Below are 22,461 nucleotides of genomic sequence, written 5' to 3'. Positions count from 1 at the left end.
TCTTATTATTAGCGAGGGACTATCACCTCATTTGCTCTGGACGCTTCACATTCATTCAGGCTGCCTGAGAGTATTTGACGTTTTTGGCAATCAAATCACAAGGAACTAAAACCCTGAAGCTTTTCAAATGAACCGCTATTAAGCCTCGTGGATCCTGTACTTGTTCTGTTGATATTTTAAACTCTCATCTTGGTCTAAAGTCATCATCCCAGCCAGTCAGTAACTTTTATGAAGGCTTATTTTGACAACCTACACATTATATATCTTCCTTACTTGCAAATGAGACAAAGGAACTGAAACTAACACACTCTGAGTGACTACCACACGCCAGACATCACAACAAGCACTCTGCATGCATTATCTCGTGTAATCTTCACAACAACCCGACAAGACTGGTGACTGAAGAAACTGAAGGCTCAGGGGAGTGAAATAACTTCTAAAATTCCACAGCTAGAAAACATCAGAGCTGGGGATCAAACACAGACCTCACTCCAGAGCTCAGTCCCTGACTGCCTTCAGATACCTGGAAAGTATTATCAGGTGGAAGAGACTGCTGTTCCACCGGCCCCAATGAGTAGAACTTGGACCCATTCATTCATTCAACAATTATCCCTCGGGCACTTACCACGTGCCAGGCACTGCACCAGTTGCTGAGAATACAGACATGACTAAGGGACGCTCCCAGGCCCTAAGATCCAAAAATCCAGTGGGTGGAAGCTATAAATGGGACAGATTATGGCTCAGCCTCAAGAATTTTCCAATAATTGAGTTGTCCAAATGTTAAATGAACAGTTTTCTTCTGAGTTCCCATTCAGAAGAGGCTAGACAACCTTCAGATTACACATCAAAAAAAACAAACTTCAATCTTAAAGAAAAAAAAATTGTAAGACCCAGATGGCTCACGGCAAAGTTCTTGTATTTAAACAATGGACTAGAACAAGTATCTCTGGGGAAACTTAAGACACTGACAGAGAAAGACCACCCATTGGAAGAACAATGAGATGCCAGAGTCCAAGCAGGACTTGCTGTAGCTTAAAGAAAGGAAGGGAGGGTAACTAACCAGCCCTTCGCACACCTGCGGCCTGAGACTGTGCCATCTCATTAGTGCCCGACTTCAATGTTTCTATCCCAATTCCACGGTGACTTTCCTTGATTTTCTACCCAAAAAGGGCTTCTCTGAGGAGCAGGAAGCAAGGAGAAAGTCCCTTTGCCAGTTGGACAAAAGGCCTCCCTCCCTCAGCCTTGTACGACTTCAGGAAAGAGATGGACTTGCCTCACTCAAAAATGACCACTAGAGGGGGCAAATTTGTCCATTTCAAGTTCCAAAAACTAAGTGAAAAGAAAAATAATTTAGAAGAGTGCAATAATTATACTTATAAAGTAGCCTTTGCACACCAAGGAAAAGTTCACTTTTTGCAGTAATTTCAGCTATTGGAGCAGAGCTGTACGTCGTGGTATGCAGCAGCAAAACCATTTTGCTATTTACTTAAATCGGAGTGTACAAAGTAATTTGCCAGAGCTTTTTAAAATTAATACTCATGCCTGGCTCCCACCCACAGATGTTCTGATTCAGTAAATGTGGGACAGGCCCTACATGTGTATTTTTTAAAGGCTTTGCAGGTGATTCTGATATTGACCACCGGTTAAAAACTACAAGTTGAATTACCAAAAATTGTCTCTTATTCAAAACATCACTCATTCTATAAACACAAAATAACTAACACTTTCATAAACTTCTAGAGTTACCTGGTTCCTTGTGTGCTCTAATCTCTGCCCTGTCATACCCAACCTCTCTCGAAACTATAGAGAAGTAATACGCCACAGCTCATCTGAATTCTCTGCACAAGGGCAACCTATAAACTCTGGACACGCTACAAATTATACAGAGGCTCAGAAAGCACCCAGTGTCCCTGAGAACGCCTCTCTTCGGAAGTCATGTGGGACTCCGACCTTCGCGTGCGGGGGATCTTGTGCTAACGTCACTGCCCAGTGGCAGCTGCATGGCAGCTCCAAGAATCCGCTTAACACCCGCAGCACAGCGAACACATACCGTGGGACCTAAAAATGCCAAGCAACGTGCTAAGCATTTAATTTTCTATTTAAAATATCATTTTTCCTTAATGGAATCAAAATTTTCAAAACCTAATTATTGATTTTTGAAGTCATTTTTAGCAAAGTACACAACAAAGACCTCATTCTTCCTCTCTTCCTACCCAAAGATTAAACGGCATCTTCCGCTGCTCCACACGTGGAACGGCAGCCGTGGAAAATCCACCCAGCTCATCTCACACCTGCTCCCAAAACCGGGGTCATGAAACCTGCGGCATGTCTACACTGCAGAGCCGCTGCAACTGGGGAAACATTCCCAGCGTGGCATCCCTGATGGCCGCTCAAAGAAAGCAGCGGGGCAGCAAGTTAGGAACGGACGCAGGGGAGCTCCGATGTTCTCTTTGGCGTCTTCATTCTACCGCATCCTCCCTGCTGCTACAAAGGCCAAAAATGGAGACTTCTCATGTGAGAACACGACCATCATCAACAGTAAACCCGACCTTAAAAGCTCTAAGGAAAAAAACCTAGGTTTCAAGAACTTCTAAAACTAAGATTTCAAGTAACGTAATGTAAGGAATATCACCAATCCTGAATGACCAAATGGAAACAGCTTATTTCCTCCTTATCCCCCAAAAGTGCTGTAACTCTGGCCTGAAGCACGCCTGTCTCCATACCAGGGGTCCTCTCTGGTCTGGAACATGTCAAACAAGCCAGGTTCCCAGCAGAGCTGATCCTGGGTCCACGGACATTCGAGAATACGACGAAGGGCACCCCGTCAAACACACCCAGCAGACTGCTCGACAGCAGATACAGCCCAGGAAGCCAGGGTCCCAGGGCCCTAGACTGAGGGCAAGAACGCGGCCAGCCAAGCCTCCAGGGTCCCTCTCATCTGGCAGAGACCCTCCTCCCTCTCCACTGGGTGTGAGGCATTCCTAGAAGCCGATTTAGCCCCGGCAAAGTACATAAAGGTACAGTGTACAAACTGATCTGCCACCTGGCCTGAAGTTTCCGCACGGTCTCTTCATCTTGCCGGGCCTGTCTCTCGTCCTCGAGGGCCTCCTGCAGCTTTAGGTACATGTCTTCCAGCTCCCGTACTCGCTGCAAATACTGTTCCAGTTCCGAGGACTTTTGGGCAACCTGTTCTTCCATCTGCTGTCTGATCTGATGGTAGAAAGGGGTCATGTGTAAACACAGGGAGACTTCGCGCTTGGGGAAGGCCTCCCACTCCGCCCCCATCCTGCAGGGTTGCCACAGCCCGCCACAGCCCACCGCTGCAGCCCGCCAGGGTGGCCAGGGCCCCGCCCTCCAGTCTGAACCAAGGACAGAGGGATCGAGAGCACCACACCCAATACCAACACCAAGACACGCCGACCGAGTCCAGGGCACAAACTACAACCCCAGGGCCGTTTTCCTGCCCTGGTATAATTTCCATCCCTTCTACTCCACATCTGAAGACTCCAGGCAAGAAAAAAAGAAATGATTCCCTGTATAATTTCTCTTTCAATTTTTGTCTATCTTAAAGACACAAGCTCTTTACCAACACAGTCTTCTCTAAAAGGAATGAACGTCTTACCAGTCAGAAGAGCCAAGGGTTAAAATAACGGGAAAAAGAAAGAGCAACGTGCAGCGCCTCCCCCTGCACTCGGGTGGCTGCCTGATCCCTCCCATCGCCCTCCCTGGGGCACCTCCAGCCCTGGAGTAACCGAGGAGCACAAACATATGGTTTCTCCCCTCTGGGTTAAAGACATATGGTTTCTCCCCTCTGGGTTAAAGAGTTTTGAACCTCTGCCCTAAAAACTAAAAGACAAGGACATCCTAAATGTAACAACACACATTAGCCTATGTGTCTGTGGTTTCTAAAATATTTTCACTCATATTAGCTCACTTCATCTCGTAAGGGTCATGAGAGATCATATGATAAACCCCGATTTGAAGAAGAGAAAACTCATGCTCAGTTAGAAGGCGCAGAGAGGGGCCAGCTCCATGGCACAGTGGTTAAGTTATGCGCTCTCCACTGTGGCAGCTTGGGTTCATGGGTTCAGATCCCAGGTGTAGACCCACACCACTCGTCATCCATGCTGTGGCAGTGACCCACATATAAAGTGGAGGAAGACTGGCACAGATGTCAGCTCAGGGCTAATCTTCCTCCACGAAACAAAACAAAAAAAACACAAAAGAGAAGAAAGGAAGCAAACCCAGACCCCTTGACCCGTGTTCCAATTAACCAGCCAACTGTCTAAAACCACCTAGCTCTTGAGTCTCTTGGGGATGGGAACCTCTCAGATGAGTCAGACCTGCTAAGAGCAGACGAGAACTCACATGTTCTCAAGATTTCAGAACCCCCACTTTGCTCATTACAGAGGAGAAATGTCATGAAACCTATGCTTAGTTTTTCCATAGCTATTTATTTTCCAAGCCAGGACTCTCTGAGAAGGAAAAGGGACGCTATAAATAATTACACCAGGATAGCAGGGACTGTCCCAGGCGAACCGGGATATACAGTCACCTTAACCACAGCCCTTAGCACCCCAGTCCATAAATTCCTGCTTCAGGGTCTTGAAAGCAAGGCTTATGTCTTTTACCTCTATATCTTTCACATGGTGCCCAGAACATAGAAGGTGCTCGATAAACCAATAACGGATGAATGCACGAACACATGACTTCCCCAATAACTCCCCTGTAGCTTTCCCATTGCAAGTCAGTGGCAGAGCCAAGCTGACAAGATGGCCTCACTCCAGCCTCCCAGGCCTTCGTCCCTCCCCTGACCCCGGCTGGTGCCGTGAGCGAACGCTGCAGCATTCCCCAGCCACATGGGACTCACAAGCTTCTCTCGCTCCAGCTCGGTGTTGAACCTGGCCTGTAATTCCACTTGAGTCTGAAGGCGTTTCTTTTCTTCTTCTGCTGCCCGAGATGCTGCTTCTTCCAGTTTCTACCCAATCGAAAAGCCATCCACAGAAAAGCAGGAAACGTTCCAGTGAAAGCGCATTTGGAGAGAGAAATGGTCACACTTAGACATATGGGAGAAGTCAAACATTCTTAATGTTCAGTAAAGACAGAATGAAAACTTTTAGATCCACTGGAATTCCATTCCAACGACCTTCCCAATCAACACACAAATTAGGTAAACGAATGACTACAGATAACTCTGAACAACGTTTTGCAGAGAAAATTTTAGAATAGTTATTGAGGTAAAATCGTTCATGAGGTTCAAGATCTATTTCTTGAGCTCTTCCTGTACAGTTTTGTCATCTCATACATTATTCCTTAAGATTTTTACCAGAGCTCAGCTTCCAGAAGGATGGCATAAGGAACTCCATGGACTCTTTCCCCAGTGAAAAAACAATTAAAAACAAAAATAAAACTAGGAGTTATCCCAAGGGCATGCAGCAAATGGAGAAAATTCATCCAAGAAAATCAACAATCTCAGTTCTAACAGCGGGAGTCCACTGCATCTGAGCCACAGCGTGGCCCCTTCTCTTCCCCCACAATGTCAGTGAGCAGGAAGCTCTGCTCCACGGCCATGGAACCAAGAACACAGACAGGGCTCTCTCTCTCCTCAGCTCACAGTTTAGGGTACAATATCTCCCCAGGAGGGGCAGGCCGCCAGTATTTCTCACCCTCATCCATGTTGCAGAAACCCTACTCTAGACAAGAGTGGCTAAGAGATCTGGGGCTCTCTTCCTCCACCAGCCCCCACTCACAGGGCACAAGTTCTACCTCAGGTGTGACAGGCTGAGAATACTGAGCATCATCAGCCTTGTCCCCACTCATCTGTAGGGCAGAGGTTCCGCACTGGGAGAAACACGCTGAGGAGACCAGAGGTTACCACCTCCACCGTGACAGGCTTGTCGAGATGGGATATCACTCCAAGAGAAGCAGCCCACTGTCTCCAATGCCAGCTCCAGAGCACTGGCACAGCTGTTTGCCCAGGAGAAAGGCAGGCTCTGAAGCTCTCCTCAAAAGAACTGACTTTATTTAGAACACAGTGTGAAAAAGTTCAAGCCTGCAGATGCTACTGAAAACAACGGAGATATTGGTGGTAAGGAATTAAGAGGAGGCTCGGGGCCGGCCCGGTGGCGCAGCAGTTAAGTTCGCACCTTCGGCTTCGGCGGTCCGGGGTTTGCCGGTTCGGATCCCAGGTGCGGACACGGCACCACTTGGCACGCCGTGCTGTGGTAGGCGTCCCACATACAAAGTAAAGGAAGATGGGCACGGATGTTAGCTCAGGGCCAGTCTTCCTCAGCAAAAAGAGGAGGATTGGCAGCAGTTAGCTCAGGGCTAATCTTCCTCAAAAAAAAAAAAAAACAAGAGGCGGCTCGTAGCTCCATAAGACCAACAAACTAAACCACAGACCAGCTAGAAGTCTGACAGAGACCCAGGGCAAGACAGCAAAGAAGAGCCCTCATGTCACAGGAACGAGTCTCAAAGATTCTACGCGGGTCTGAATGATAGTAATATCAGACCATCAGGCAATTTAGGCCCCATGGCACTGCTGAAAACAACAGAATAATCAGCTGGAAATCAGTGAGATCTAACAGCTGGATAATGACACCACTAGAAGCAGGCAGCTTAACAGAGAAATCAGGAAAGAGACACTCGAAGGAGCCCTGCTACCATCACGGTGATCCTGGCGACCCCAGTGACCGTGCACACGCCTACGGCTGTGCCTCTGAGCAGGACGGTCAGCGGCTTCCCACCCTGAGGAAAAAGGACCTCACTGACATAGTCCAGCCAAGTCACTGGACAAATAAACGAGCAAACAGCAGCCCTTGGGTGAGAAGAAGAATCCATACCCAGAGTGCTACCATATATTATCTAAAACGTCCAGTTTTCAACATAAAATTATAAGAAGAGAGGAAAGAGGAAAGTGTGACTCATACATAGGGAAAAAAGCGGGCAACAGAAACTGCCCTTGAAAAGGGGCCCGGCTGGTGGATTTAACACACACGTCAAAGAAGTTCTATGTTCAAAGAACTAAAGGAAATTACACTTAAGGGATAGTAGAAGGTATGGGGATCCCAGCAAAGAGAGAATATCAATAAAAATAAATTATAAATAGAACCAAATGGAAATTCTGGAGTTGAAAAGTCCAATAACTGAAATGAAAAATTCACTAGAGGTTCTCACCCATATATCTGGGCTGCAAGATGATCTATCAAAGATAAATTGATAGAAAGGCACTCTGAAGAAGAGAGAGAAAGGAATGAAGAAAAATGAACAGAGCCTCACGGAGATGTGGGACACCATCAAGTGCACCAACATTCACCTAATGAGAGTTCCAGAAGGAAAGAAAAGAGAGAGAGGAGTAGAAAATTATTTGAAGAAATAATGGCTGAAAACTTTCCCAATTTGACGGAAAACATTAATCTACACATCCAGGATGCTCAACAAACTCTAGGACAAAGACAGAGATCCACACCCACATGCATCCTCGTAAAACTGTGGAAAGACCAAAAAAAACATAGAAAGAAAACCTGCACACATTTGAAAAACTTACAACACTTTCAACTCCTCCTCTATACTTCTCAAAAGGCGAAACAGGAATAAGACAGTGAAGGCTGAGATTCAAAGTTCCTGGTATCAGATCTGCTGTGCTGCGTCTGCTGCTCACCTATGCCCTATGAAACCATCTCCCGATACACCCCCTTCCTGAGATGATCACAGCAGCTACCACTGACTGAACGCTTGCCATACGTAAACCCTTTACGTGCATTATCTAATTTTTATATGAAATCTGATTTGAAAGCAACAAGAGCAAAATGACTCATCAAACACCAACTCCAGTAAGACTGACGCTGACTTCTCATCAGAAACATGTGACTAGCTCTGGTCAAAGTATTGTAAATAGAAGTGAAGTGTGACATTTCTGGGCTGGCATACTTAAATGCCAAACCCTAGAACGCTTTTTCCTATGGTGCAGTGAATAGAAAAATTTGAAATGGTGGCTATTCCATCAGCTTAGATTTCATAGTTATAGATGTATATATACTCTCTGATCCCGCAATTCCACTTCTGAGAATTTATTCTACAGATACATTAGAACATGTATTAACACTGTCACAAAATAAGTCTCTGTAGCACTGTCAATTAAAACAACCCAAATGTTCATCAATAGGGACTGGTTAAGTAAGTAATGATACCGGCATATAATAGAATATTACATAGCCATTAAAAAGAATGAGGAAGCTCTCCTTATAGTGACACAGAAAGATCTCAAAAAATATATAGGGGACTGGCCGAGTGGTTAAGTTCGCTCCGCTTTGGTGGCCCAGGGTTTCACCAGTTGGGATCCTGGGTGCAGACACGGCACCGCTCATCAAGCCATGCTGAGGCAGCAGCCCACGTGCCACAACTACAAGGTTCCCATAACTAAAAATACACAACTATGTACCAGGGGGGCTTTGGGGAGAAAAAGGAAAAGTAAAATCTTAAAAAAAATATATATATATACACATATAAAGTGAAATAAACTAGATGCAGAACTGTTAAGGTTGGATACATACTTTTATGTTTAAAAAATGGGAAAATAATGTATATTCATATTTTCTTGTATATATATATTAAGTAAATCTAGAAGGATACACAAGAAATGAAAAATAATGGTTATCTTAGGCAAGCGGTGGGAACTAGGTAGAGGGAAGAAAGAAGTGGAAGAAAATCTTTTCACTGAATCCCTTTTATCTTTTAAATTTTTGAACCACACGATTGTAATAACTATTCAAATGACTCTATTTTTTAAAAGAAACACAAGTGGAAGTAAAAATTATTTGGGGGGGAAAGATGAACAGGTGGAGCACAGAGGGTTTTTAGGGCAGAGAAACTCCTCTGAATGATACTGTGATGGCAGAGACATGTAATTAGACATTTGTCCAAACCCCCAGAACGTACAACACCAAGACTTGGGGTGATTAGGATGTGTCAGTGTAGATTTCATCAACTCTAATAGATGCACCACTCTGGCGGGGGACGCTGATAATGGGTGAGGCTGCGCATGTGTTGGGGAAAGAGGCAAACAGGAAATCTCTGTACCGTCCTCTTAATAATTTCATTGTGAACATAAAACTGCTCTAAGAAAATAAAGTCATTTTTTTTAAACTTATCTGGGTAAACCCTTTAACGAAACCTATTAATTTACAAAAACTACCATGATTTCTTATTCCCTCTTCTGAATTACATAAGGCCTATCAAATTTTACAAAACCCACAAGTAAGTAACCTAATTCCAGGTGATTACAATATTCATTTAAGCAGTATTTTTCCACAAATGTTTCAGTGAAAAATTGGAGAATTTTACTTCTTGATAAGAAAAAGAAAATTCAAGATTATTAAGGGATCTGTAATAATTTTCCAACACTTATCCATCAAATCCCAAATCAGTAACTGAAATAATTCTATAAAACTCAGCAGTGGGAAAGCTGCCTACGTTGGTCTAGGCCCTGCCCACTCAGGCACACATTCACATAACACAGAGCAGGGCATCTACGTGCTCCTGCGATGCAGAGTTTAAAAGAGGGGACACCAGATGGATGAATCGCAAAGGCATGACACTAAGTGAAAGAACCCAGTCTTAAAAACACACACTGCACGAGTCCACTTACAGGACAATTTGGAAAAGGCAAAAATACAGGACCAGATCAGTGGTCTCCAGGGGTTGGGGTGAGGGGAGAGTCTGAGTACAAGGAGCAGTGTGAGGGAATTCTTTGGGGCATTGGAATTGTTCTGTATTCTGTATGGGGTGGTTACAAGGATCCAGGCACATGTAAAAACTCATAAAACTATATACATAAACCACAAATCTTACTGTCTGTAAATTTCTAAAAATTAAAAAGAAAGAAAAAGGATATAGGAGCTTTAAAATATGAGCAGTATCGTATCTTAACCTGGGTAGTAGTTTCAGGGGTGTTCACTTTATGATTATTTGTATACATATATTTCATACTCTCCTCTGTATGTACGACCTATTCCATAACTTTTAAAAATTACAAAAGAAGGACACAAAGCCCAGATGCCCATCCCACTCTCATAAAACTCACTTGTGCTATGTGCACAGTGGATGGAGGAACCAGCACTCACACACTGCAGGTGCTCTTCCTGGCCTATTAAGGGAGTTTTTAAAGAAAGTGTGTTACAGCCAAAAGAGGCAAGATGCAAGAGTGACTCGGGAGAAAGAGCAGCAAGACCTGAGAAGCTGCTTTTAGGACGTAGGTGTGCTGGATACAAACAATTGTTTCTAAGATTGTATGCCTACATGGTTCCTAAGATTATAAAAGCATCAAAATTTCTTTAATTGTGAATCTACTCAGAGGACGTCAGCACAGAGAGTGACATTTCCACAAGCTGCAAAGGGAGAACCCCACCAGGAATGTGGGGCCTTTACTATGAGCAACCCCCATATCCCAGGGCAAAGGTGCTACTACACAGGACACAAAAGGGTCTTTGAGCTTGTGGTTAACAGGTGTTCACTGACTGAAGGCAGAGAGGCTCAACCCAAGGGAGTCCCAAATCAAGACCATGCTCACACACTGAGGACTCACCACCACCCCCAGAACCATGACACAACTGAGGAACAAAGCTTCTCAGGGAACGTCGACTCTCCTGGACAGCCTATGGGACCTGACCTTCTAGCCATCGGATGGAAAGAGAAACTAGCTCAGACTGCATCTTTGACTCCAGATGGTAAGTAAACCCCACAATTCTACACTAAGGCTCTTCCATAGTACTCACGAGTGGAAATGGGAGGTAAGGGGGAAAAAGCAAAAAAGCAGCAGAACCTGCCCAGGTCACCACAAGTGACCTTGACCAGGGAAACAAAATTTCTTATCTTTCTCTAACAAAATTCAACTATGTTCATTGTTCTTACAAATATGCTTTTCTGGTCAATGAACTGTCCTTGCTGCCCTGAGACCCTCATACTTTCAGGGCTGGGAAAAGCAGGATGTCTCACTCAGCGGTCTAGATACACTCCTTGAGAACACAGTTCACCAAAAAATCTCCCTAAAATTACAGTAACCTGGTCTTGGTAAAACCAGAGCTCAGAAGTCAGCACTGTGGCCCCTGCGATGACATGGAGAGCCCTCCCCGGGCCAGCGCCCGCTCCCACCTTCCTCACGGCCTCCAGCTCCTGCTGCTTGTTTTCGTTGGCAGCCTGGAGCTCCTTCATCTGTCGCTCCAGCTCCTCCTGCTCAGCCAGCAGCTTCTTCCGGAGTTCTTTCCGACGCTGGCGGGCTTCTTTGTGTGGTGGGGGGCTGCCCAACTTCAACAGATGGATAGTAGAATGAATGGCTATAAAAGGTGCAGGAGAAAAAAATGGGAAATATCCTTGATTCTTTGTAAGCCTAATACACAAATGGCACAGTGCAGAGAAAACCAGACAGAGGCCCAGAGTCGCTTCTGATTTCGCCACTGAGTAGCAGTGTGAACGGGACCAAGTCACATCAGTTCTTGCAGCATCAGTTTCCTCACCTCTAAAATGAGAGCGATGATCTCTAAAATCCCTTCCAGCTCCAAAATTCCATAACTGCTTATCTATCTGCTTAAACAGATACTTGATTCAAGAATACTGCACACGTTTGAAAAACTTACAACGCTTTCAACTCCTCCTCTACACTTCTCAAAAGGCAAAATAGGAATAAGACACAGTGAAGGCTGAGATTCCAAGTTCCTGGTACCAGATCTGCTGTGCTGCGTCTGCCGCTCACCTATGCCATATGAGACCATCTCCCGATACGCCCGCTTCCTGAGATGATCACAGCAGCTACCATTGACTGAACGCCTCCCATACGTAAATGCTTCACGTGCATTATCTAATTTTTATATGAAATCTGATTTCGTTCCTGATTGTTTAAACTATATAAATTTAACTTTTTGAATAGCTAATACTTTCTTACTGCTCAAATCCAAAAGCATGAAAGGACACAGAGAAAGGCTTCCTCCTACTCCTATCCCCAAGTACTGGGTTCCCCTCTCCACCAGCAAATCATGCTAACGCTGGTGCATCTTTCCTGAGAAGTGTTAAGCATATATAACTAAACGTGTATACACATCCTCCATCTTCTTTTGACACAAATGGTGGCGTAACACACTCCTCCGAGCCTTGGTGTTTTCACTTAGCTTATCTTGGGAGCTTCCCCTATCAGTACATAAAGCTCTGTAACGTACTGCACAGTACTCCATCGCGTAGCTGCACCATAATTCATCCAACTATTTCCCAATTAACGGAGACTTAGGTTGTTTGCAATCTATCACAAACATTTCTGCAATGATGTGTCATTTTAAAAATAAGCAAGTGTATCTTCATTATCTAATTCCTAGCCCTTGCAACAACTCTCAGAAGCAGGTACTATTATCCTACCCATTCACAGAAGAGGAAACTGCTACCGAATTCGTAACTCAACCCAAGTGATTCAGGAAAGAGGATTCAAACCTTAGGGGTGCTTGCCTCAAACTCTTAAACCACACCAAAAATGACCACGGTTTTCAATAGAATATAATTTTACCCATGTCCAAAAATACCACATTCAAAATCCCCTTTCATGACTAAAGAAAAAAAATCTCATATAGTGTTTCATTATTTACTAATTTTAGAATAATACTTTAGCTTAAAAGTTATTAAATCAAAAGTTTGTGTTCTTGAGATAATATGTGGAAATAACAGATCTTGACAATTATTCAAATTATTCAAAAGGTATTGCATTCTTCCTCTTCTGTTTTATATGTTACTAAAAACTTAAGATGGCCACTTCATCATCCCTACAAGGGGAAATTCCACACGCTTTAAATAATAAGTGTGAAATAAAGCCTAAAATGTCCAGTTTATAATTTTCCCACAAGCTCATTATGCAAAAGAAATTGATGAAAAATTTGGGAATTCTTCTTAATTTTTCTTTCAGCTACTACGTTACATGCAGAAATAACTACACAATGAAGAAACGCCTTAGTATCTTTAATGAGATACAAAAATAAAGAGTCAGAGCTCTCAACCTGTACCATGACAAATAATAAAAATTACCCTACCCTGAATCCACTCCTGTTTCTTCTTCTTATCTGAAGCACTGATTTCAAAGGTCTTATCAAAACATTTTACGAGAAAAAGGCATTTCTTTCCATCTTTGTCAGGCAGGGACTAAAACAGAAAGCAAAATTAGTTCTTTAAAATTGTATTTTTCAGTATTTAAATTAAATTCAATCAATTATTTATACAAATCTGGCTGAAACTCAACATCAATGAAAAGTATTTATAAATGCATACTGCTGTTTTATTCCTACATTAGTTATGGTAACAACGAGCCCCGAGCAGCACACTCCATCTGGACTGGGAGAACCATCAACGCCTGATGGGGATGCCATGCTTTGGCCTTTCCTGAGCACAGTGACTCTGGCACCAGAGCACATCCCTCACAGGAACGCTGCAAGGTACATCCGTGGAACTGGTACGAGAGGTACTGACTCCTACCGGCTATGAGGCTTCTAAGCCAGGGTGATTCCCACACCTGCCTGATGCAGCTCTCCAATCCTTGCACCTGCAGTGTTGTTGTTGGAAAGCTGTGGTTCCCATCTTACATCCTTTTAAGTAGACTGGTATGGCCTAGCATAATCTTGTGAGTCACCAGGTTTAGTTTAGTTGAATCTAAGAATCTAAGAAGATCCCTTAGTGGGTGTTGCACACCCTAAGGCATTAATATATCCATACCACTTGATCCATCAAAATACATGATCATTTAAGAGTGAGATCTTAGGTATTTTAAATGTTCTTCAACAAATACAGATAGGGTGATAGTTCAGATACAAATTAAAACCTCCAAAGTTTGGGGCTGGCCTCACGGCCAAGTCATTAAGTTCGCATGCTCCACTTCAGTGGCCCAGGGCTCGCTGGTTCAGATCCTGGGCACAGACCTAGCACAGCTCATCAGGTCATGCTGAGGCAGCATCCCACATAAAAGAACTAGAAGGACCTATAACTAGGATATACCACTATGTACTTGGGGGCTTTGGGAGAAAAAAAAAGAGGAAGATTGGCCACAGATGTTAGCTCAGGGCCAATCTCCAAAAAGAAAAAAAAAAAATTTATGTTCTGAGCCAGCCCTGATGATGGCTTGTTAAAGTCTGGCACACACTCTGCTTCGGTGGCCTGGGTTCGGTTCCCGGGCACAGGATCACACCACTCATCTGTCAGTAGCCATGCTGTGGCAGCAGCTCACATATGAGAGCTAGAAGGACTTAACAAATAGACAACTTTACAGGAGCTTTGGGAAGGGAAAGGAAAAAAAGGAGGAAGATTAGCAAGAGATGTTAGCTCAGGGCAAATCTTTCCCAGCAAAATAAAATTTAAGTTCTTGAGGACTTCATTTCTTTTTTTTCCCCCTTCTCCTCAAAGCTCCCCCAGTACACAGTTTTATATTTTAGTTGTGGGTCCTTCTAGTTGTGGCATGTGGGGTGCTGCCTCAGCGTGGCTTGATGAGCAGTGCTGGGTCTGTGCCCAGGATCGAAACCTGTGAAATCCTGGGCCACAAAAGTAGAGCACATGAACTTAACCACTTGGCCACAGGGCCAGCCCCTAGGACTTTACTTCTTTACAGAATTAACAGCTGTGAATACAGTATCCTGAGAGTCACCCAACATATTCAAAGGTAAATGCTTTCGTCTTATTTAGTTCTATCTATTGTACTCAAAATGGTCCAGATTTTCTGGTATATTCACGATTGCAAACACTGTCCTAGTGAATTTTTTTCGCTTTATTTTCTTCTGTATGACTCCATTTTATTCAATAAATGCGTCCTTAAATGTACAAATAAATGAGATTTATTCCTATACTTTGTTCATGAGTATAAGATAAAAAGTAAATTCACATTAGAAAAAAATCTCTTCAGGTATTTATAATTTTTAGTTCAGAAACTATGGCAACGGTATGCCCATATTATTTTGGAAATGTAAATTTAAGATTCTTTTAAGGCTCTAAAGTCTAGAAGGAAGGTAAGCTACTTGCGCAGCAGGGGGCAGCACCAGAAGGAGGGACAGCAGACTTACCTCCACACAGCAGTTTTCATCTAAGAAAATGTCTCCTTTCTTATCTTTCAGATCCTCGCCCACATAATAAGAAATTATGTTCGGTTTTAGTACAAACCAGCGTTCAGTCCAGTTTTTCCGTTTATGGCCTTTTTTCATCATGTAACCCTATGAAAGATTAAATCTGATATAAATGCCTGTCCTTTTATTTACAAGAGCTGAGATCTCTTCCGTGACATTCTAGCCTACTCCATTAACTGATATACAGTCCTGAACACACGAATATCAATGGCTCTCGCCCTTTTGGGTCATGAACCCTCTGACGATCTCGGAAGGCCAGGGGCACTATACGCACTCAAATTCATGCAACCACATACAGAGAAAAGCTCACACAGAATTTCACAACTCAGAGACGACCCCTGCCCCCAAGCTCTACACAGCCAGCAGACTCAGAACTCCTGCTGTTAACAGCACTGTGGTCTTTTAAAATTCCTTACCTTTTAGAGATACCTATTGAAATATTTATAGACAAAATGAAATGTCTGAGATTTGTTTCAAGATAACACAGGAGAGGCAAACGCAGGAGGGGTAGCATTAACCGTGTGTTGGTGGTTACTGGGGCTGGGTGGTGGTATATGGAAGTTCATTATACTACTCTGTCTGTTCTGTTAAAAAAAAAAAAACCCTAACAATGATTCTCAGTAAATTAAAACCTCAGTCAATGAAAACGCTAAAAGATGTCAACTTGGCCAAGTACAGCTTCTCAACCAATCACCTACTGGCATCAACCTACCTTTCTACCTAACCTCTCAGTATTCTGGAGGATGAACTCTGCTCCAGATGAGCAAAAAAAGAACTGGACCGGTACTTAGGATACTGGCTTCTAAGTGCAGCGTTTACGCTCACACTGACCAGCCCTGTACTTCCTTCACATATCTCAGCCTCAAAGCTATGTAATTCAAATTTGTACTTCAGCAAAATTACACATTATAGGCCAAAGCCTTTGAGGGCTGTTTGAGAACAGCTGAGATTTTAAATATTAAATGTACAGGTGCTGATAGCCTATGGTAGAATATACATTATCATTAAATATATGATATTAACTCAGTTGTATGTATCCTTTGATTATTACACTAAGTTCTAATCTTATTACTTATTCAGTTTCCTAATACTTGGCCATTTAAGCAAAAGCCATCTCACACTGCAATCCATCTGCAGTCCTATATCCCGCCATCCTGATGGGCCTCGAAGTCTTCTTCAGACAGACATCATGTCTCATACCTCTTTGCAGCACCAAAAACCTACACAAATTAAGCCTCAATGAATGTTTACTGATTGGCACCATCAGGAAAAAAGAGCAAAGACAACAATATCATTACTGAGCAAAGAAAGGACCAAAATAAGAAAATCCCAAATCAGAGTTATGAATAATATAATAATGTAAGAAATTTTAAAAACCCACTAAAAAATATATAAATTCTATTTAACAAGCATTAAGCTTCCCATATGTATATCAGATACTATCTAGGTGCTGAGAAAACAAACATCATAAAAAAGATAAATGCAATCTTGCTATATAAAGATATCTTTTTCCAAAAGTAAGGTATTCTTCTCCTTTTGAAAAAATAATATATAACAATCATGTACATAGATTCATGTATAGAATCATATATAGCAGTAAGTTTAATAATAAGAACGGAATAAAAAAGAAAATAAAATTTACAGAAATCCCACAATCCAGGAGCAATCACTTTAACATTTTGGTAAGCATCCTGCCAGACAGCTCTATACACACATTACATGAAAGGGATTACAAGATACCTGCTGTTGAACAAGCTTTTTCTCTGAATAACACGCCATAGGGATCTTTCAAATCAAAGAGTATGGATGTACACATCAAAGTACTTTAAAAATAGTTTGGAAATGTAATCATTTAAACAGTTCTTTTAAAATAGTCACTTCTCAATGCTTAACTGTACTTCAAAACGGCACCAATAATTCTTTAAAATGAAAGCCTAATATAAGTCTGGGAAAATACAAAACTTTATTCCCGATCTAAATCAGTGTAAAAGTATGCATGACTTAGACTTATCTTTGTGATGAAAATTTGTTTTACTTCAAATACGTCAAATTCTAAAGGCGAGGAGAAATACGTTATAGGACTCTTACCTGTTTCAACACATCTAATATGAGCTCGTTAAAGACTTCATTAATTGCCATAGACACCGTCTGCCGATCCATGCCTTTGCTAAATTGGCCATTTCCAATAAGCTCAATCAGTTCCCAGGCGGAAAGGCCATCTTTACTGTCATCAAAGTTGACTTTATAATGTTCAAATTGTTCTTGCTGCCAACCTCCTCCCATAGCTTCTGTAAGTTTCTTAAGCAGGTATTCAATCTATATGAAGAAATAAAAAGTTATTTCCTAGTAAAAATATAACCTTTTAACTTAGGTGTGTATCTGTGTTATTTACATTGATACGGTCAATTTAAGAAATTTAAGAACTCTTTTACAGTTCCAAAAGTGTATCTTCAAAGATCATACTATCAGAGAGAAAGGTATGAATAAATGCCACTGGTTCTCTATTATCTAGAATAAGTAAAGGAATCAAAAACTGATAACCCTCTAATAGTATAGTATACTTGTATACAGAACTAAAGTGAATTACACGCATACACTACCATACACACACTAATTAATGTGATCTGATTACTCTCTTGGATAAATATTTCAATATACCAGAATATTAATCTTAATGAACTAATACACAAGCACAAACTTAAACAAGCATCTCAAAGTAGTATGTACAAGTTACTCCCCAATTTACATATTTTCCATGTAAGCCAATTACTTGAAATTCATGCTGCTTCCTCCTATTAGAACAGACAATGCTATAAATAATGGCTGAATTCCTAGCCTGGGCTGGAAGAGCTTATTAAATCTTGAAACACACACCTTCGTGTAGAAAATACTGCTACTGAAATAACAGCAGTTAAACAAAATAGTGAGGCAGTAATGCTGAATGAGAAATTAGTCTCTCTTATACTCTGGAAAGCCTGGGTACCCTACGGGGCTCTCAAATTCAACATGTCCAAAATGAAAGAATCGTTTCTTCCTGCCAAATGGCTTCCCCTTCGGTTATTGGTTTCCGATGGGAGCAACACCATTCACCCATGCCAGGATCCTTGTTCCCCAAGCTCTTACATCAAATCAGTGACATGAAAATTCTACTCTTTTTACTTCCCTAGATCAGTGTTTTTCAAAATGTAGGTTATAATCCAATATGAAATCAACTAGTAGTAACAAGCATTTTCTTATGAAAAATATTTGAGTTCCTCCACAATAAAGACAAATATTGTTTTGTGACAAGTTCTTCTTTGTATATGCACGTGTCTTTGCATGCTGGGTTGTGAAATAAAACGTTTATCTTCCTATGGGCTGCAGTCAAAACAGAATGAAAAACTTTGCCCAAGACAGTTCTCAAATCCGTTCCCTCCTATCAACCTGCCTTTGTTCAGGCGTCCCAGTTGGTACCCTGGCCTCTAGCATTGCCCGTTATTTATATTCTGCCAGAGAGATTTTTCTAAAACAAAACCAGAGCCTGTGACCCCCCAATCTTTAAAGCCTGCCCTGGCTCCCTACCACTTTAAAGATAAAGGCTGAGCTCTGTGCGTCCCCACTTGCTGTCTCTAATGGTATGTGTTCAAGTCCCACACTGTCTAGGATATTACTACTCAAAGTGAGGTATGTGGATCAGCCAGCAGCACCACCACCTAGAAACCTATTAGAAATGAAGAATTTCAGATCCCCACCAAAGACGCAAAAAATCAAAATCTGCCCCTTAACAAGAAGCCCAGGTACTTCCACATGTACATTAAAATTCAAGAAGCACTGCTCTTGCAAACCTGCTCTGACCAACCCTAACCCAGCCCAGGTGTTCTTAGCATACTGCATAAAATTCTCTCTTTACACATTTGCTTCCCCATCATTTTCTGAATTCCTTACAGGAGGAACCATGTCTCACTCATCTTTCAATCTCCAGAACTCTGCATGGTACCCAGAATGCAGTAGCAATTAATGTTTGCTAAACTGAAATAAATTAAGCTAAGTCTCAATCTTCTCATCTATGAAATGAGCATAATAACACTCACCTTATATAACTACTGTGGGGATTAAAGGAAGCTAACACAGAATATTCTGCACCACGCCTGGCCCAGCAGGTACTCCATCAATGTTACTTCCCTTCTGCAGTGAGTGGAATATTATTCAACCATTTAAAATTACATTTAAGAAAGCATTTATGAAATACCATAATGGGAAGAAGAATGCAAAATTAAATTTACTTATGATTTCCACTGCACAAAGATTATATAAATATTTTGACAAATACTGGAGGAAAACATACAAATAGGAAGTCTAATTGTTACAGGTAGAATTGTGAAATTTTTTCCTTCTCTTCTTTGCACTTCCATTAATTTGGTTATAATGCTGTTTGTGAAATAACACATTTTAACAGAAAAAGAATGCCAATAATAGGAAAAACGTTTGCAAAGAAATGTACATTCACAAAATATCACAAAGTCAAAAAATATCAAGAGTTCTACAGATTTAATTTGATGAGATACTGTAAGCCCCTCTAACATGGAGATTATCTTACCCCCTAAATGTAGCACATGGTAGGTGGTCAACAAATGTTTACTTGTTGGAGGAAAACACACTTAGGTCTTTCCTTTCTCTTGTTGGAGATATATCATCTACTGTAAAGTTTATCAGATATTATTTTCTTGGCTCTTAAATAGAAGTAACAGGGATAGTCAGTGGAAAAGAGAAAAAGAGGAAGAGTGAGAAAGGGAAGACAGAAGGAGAGAATCGGACAGAAAAGAGAAGAGGGGGGAAAAGATGAAAGGCAAGAAGAGGTTGAAGAGAGAAAGAAAAAGAAAGTCAAAGAGGACATGACGATAAATAATTGCCCGGGTCGAGTGGCTGAGAGGCCCTGACATGTACGGAAGTTCCACCTCCCTAAGGCAGCAGTAGAGGGGCCCTTGCTGCCTGGTCACAACTTGGGGCAGAGGCAGCAGCGGCACAGCTGGAAGCTTTAGGAGTGAGGCCACTGTAAGCCTGTGCATGTGACCACATCTATGTACAGGATGACAAAAAGTGGAACGACAAGATGGTGCACTCGACTGAACATTTGTACTGCAAGTCAGGAAACAGCCCCAGCTCTTCGTGCCACTGTGAGGGCACCCAAGCCCCTCAGGCTCCGAGCTTCAGTTCCTCCTGGCTATCAGACGACCTTTTATGACATTAGTAACAGAAAGTGCTTGTTAGGAGCAAACTCAACTCTCTTAGGAGCAGCCTCCCAGGTTCATTCCGAACCTTTCTTCAGGTGCCCTCCCAAACTCTCCTGAGTTTGACACCAGCACGCAGCATCTGCTCCTCAAGCTCAGTGACCTTGCCAGACAACTAATCTAAATGCATTTCCTGCTGACTTTCAACACAGCCACATACTTATCATAACCAAACAACTTAAAGATCTCTTAATTCATTACACCGGGCCAAGGAGAGACAAACATTACCATTCTCATCTGTTCAGTTACACTCAGTAACAGGTCACGTGCTGCCGTGTTGGTCTCCAGTGGCCCACTTCAATTCTAAGAGCTCATTCAGTTTCAGGAAGCAGCTTACTTCCTCCTTCCAAGCAAGTTTTACCAAAAATAACAAAGAATAAACTTTCAAGCTGCATGTGATTTTTGAGGTCTTTGGCTCCAAAATTTATTTTGTTAAAAGTTCTTGATCCTGGTCATCATTTAAAACGGCCTGTATTGGCTTAACAACAGCTCAGGTTTTATTTCACTAAGAGTGTCTTGAAACTATTTCAGGTTTGATATTTAATTGCATCAAGGCAGTTTTTCCAAATAGGCCCACAACAGACACATCCTGTTTTGTTCTTGGCTCTGTAGGAAATGAATACTAATGTAAAAACTATCCTTTACAGACACACATTTCCAGGAATACCATTTGACAAAAATTACAGAACTATTTCAAATGGGGACATACTATTTCTTGATTTTCGTGTGGTCAGTCATTTAAATATACTTATTCAATATTCTTGACACTACTTTCTGGGTAACGGGAAACGCAGTCAAAAGCCAACTTCTTTGTATCAGTTATGTTATTTACATAACTACCACTGTTATTTATATCTTATATGGTATTAATCAAAGCTAGAGAATAAAATCTTACTTAAAAACATTCTGGACTTAAAATGCAAGTGATCATTACGGTAAGTGGATTATTAGAAACATAAAAATTACTTTAAATTTATGAAGCCTAAAAACTATTGGTAAGATTACAAATTAAACTCATGTATATACTCATGACAAACTAACATACTATTCTTCAAATTTTATTCTTTAAATATACCTGTTGTCACATTAAATTTTATGAAAATCTGTAAATCTAAAACTAGCTCAAGACAGCTTTTTTTAAATGCTGTTAAAGTATTCAGGAAGGAAGCAAAATCTAACAGAGAACGGCCACCTTAAGAAACATTGTGACTCAAGTGTTTTCCACAAAATAGCTCGACCTGAGTCTGCAGCTCTTGGTCAAAGACCAGGAGACGCGCTAAGAGCTCAGTAAATACAAGGCCACACTGTAAACCTCAGGAGGCGGGTTCAGCAGCCAGGCAAGCCAACTCCACACAAACCTGCCCCGGTGACCCCTTCTTTCCCCATACAAGTCCTCCTAGCCACAGAGGAATAATCTGTAAAACCAACTCTAACTCTACTTCTAACCAGAAGAAATGCTGATGGAGTTACGGACGTCAAAACAGGGAGTAAGTCCAAACAATCACATGACCAGGTTGCTGCCTGGCTATTCTATCAAGTCAAAGAGAGGCTGTTCCTTTCTCAAATTAGATTAACTTGTTTTGGAAGAGGACCGAGACATTCCTGTCAGCCTGCAAAGATGAAGGTAAGCATGCCACGAGTCTTGGCTGTGCTCTGGGGGGCAGAAAGTATATAGTCGAGGCACACATCAAAGCACACGTGGGTCCCAGTTTTTCGGGCCACCTGGAGCAGACATTCTGTGAGTTTCTTAGGCAGAGCACTTAGGAAGCTGATGCTGAAACGGGCTCCCTTCACAGCCTGTGGCTCAGTGATGATTTAAAGCCGATGCCAAATCCTCCACATTAGGCAAGTGCCTCCTCGAGGAATAAGGTAAGTCTCCTTACTAATTTCTAATTCTGAAATCAGGACAAGGCCACTTTCAAGCCCACTTTCAAGCCCACCGTGAATATTTTAGTGATGAAGAACCAAAACCACACAGGTAAGAGACCCTCCCACTTTCACTTCCAAAGAAACATAAATAAATTTGGAACACTGAGTATAACTGTAAAATGTCTTAAAAGACG

The 22,461-nt window shown here is 42.0% G+C and overlaps 1 protein-coding gene across 1 annotated transcript in view; it reads right to left on the bottom strand.

The window, feature by feature from the left end:
• SWAP70 (switching B cell complex subunit SWAP70) overlaps window positions 1-22,461 on the bottom strand; it is a 66,514-nt gene that overhangs the window by 5,169 nt on the left and 38,884 nt on the right. The window contains exons 4-9 of the mRNA XM_023646032.2: window positions 17,220-17,447; window positions 15,072-15,218; window positions 13,062-13,170; window positions 11,149-11,330; window positions 4,871-4,978; window positions 3,044-3,210 (exon numbers count right to left, since the gene is read on the bottom strand). Coding sequence (XP_023501800.1) covers window positions 3,044-3,210; window positions 4,871-4,978; window positions 11,149-11,330; window positions 13,062-13,170; window positions 15,072-15,218; window positions 17,220-17,447 — 941 coding nt within the window. The remainder of the gene's footprint in view (window positions 1-3,043; window positions 3,211-4,870; window positions 4,979-11,148; window positions 11,331-13,061; window positions 13,171-15,071; window positions 15,219-17,219; window positions 17,448-22,461) is intronic.

Source organism: Equus caballus, chromosome 7 (assembly GCF_041296265.1).
Source record: "Equus caballus isolate H_3958 breed thoroughbred chromosome 7, TB-T2T, whole genome shotgun sequence".
Classification (NCBI taxonomy): domain Eukaryota; kingdom Metazoa; phylum Chordata; class Mammalia; order Perissodactyla; family Equidae; genus Equus; species Equus caballus.
This window is presented reverse-complemented; position numbering and strand designations above follow the sequence as displayed.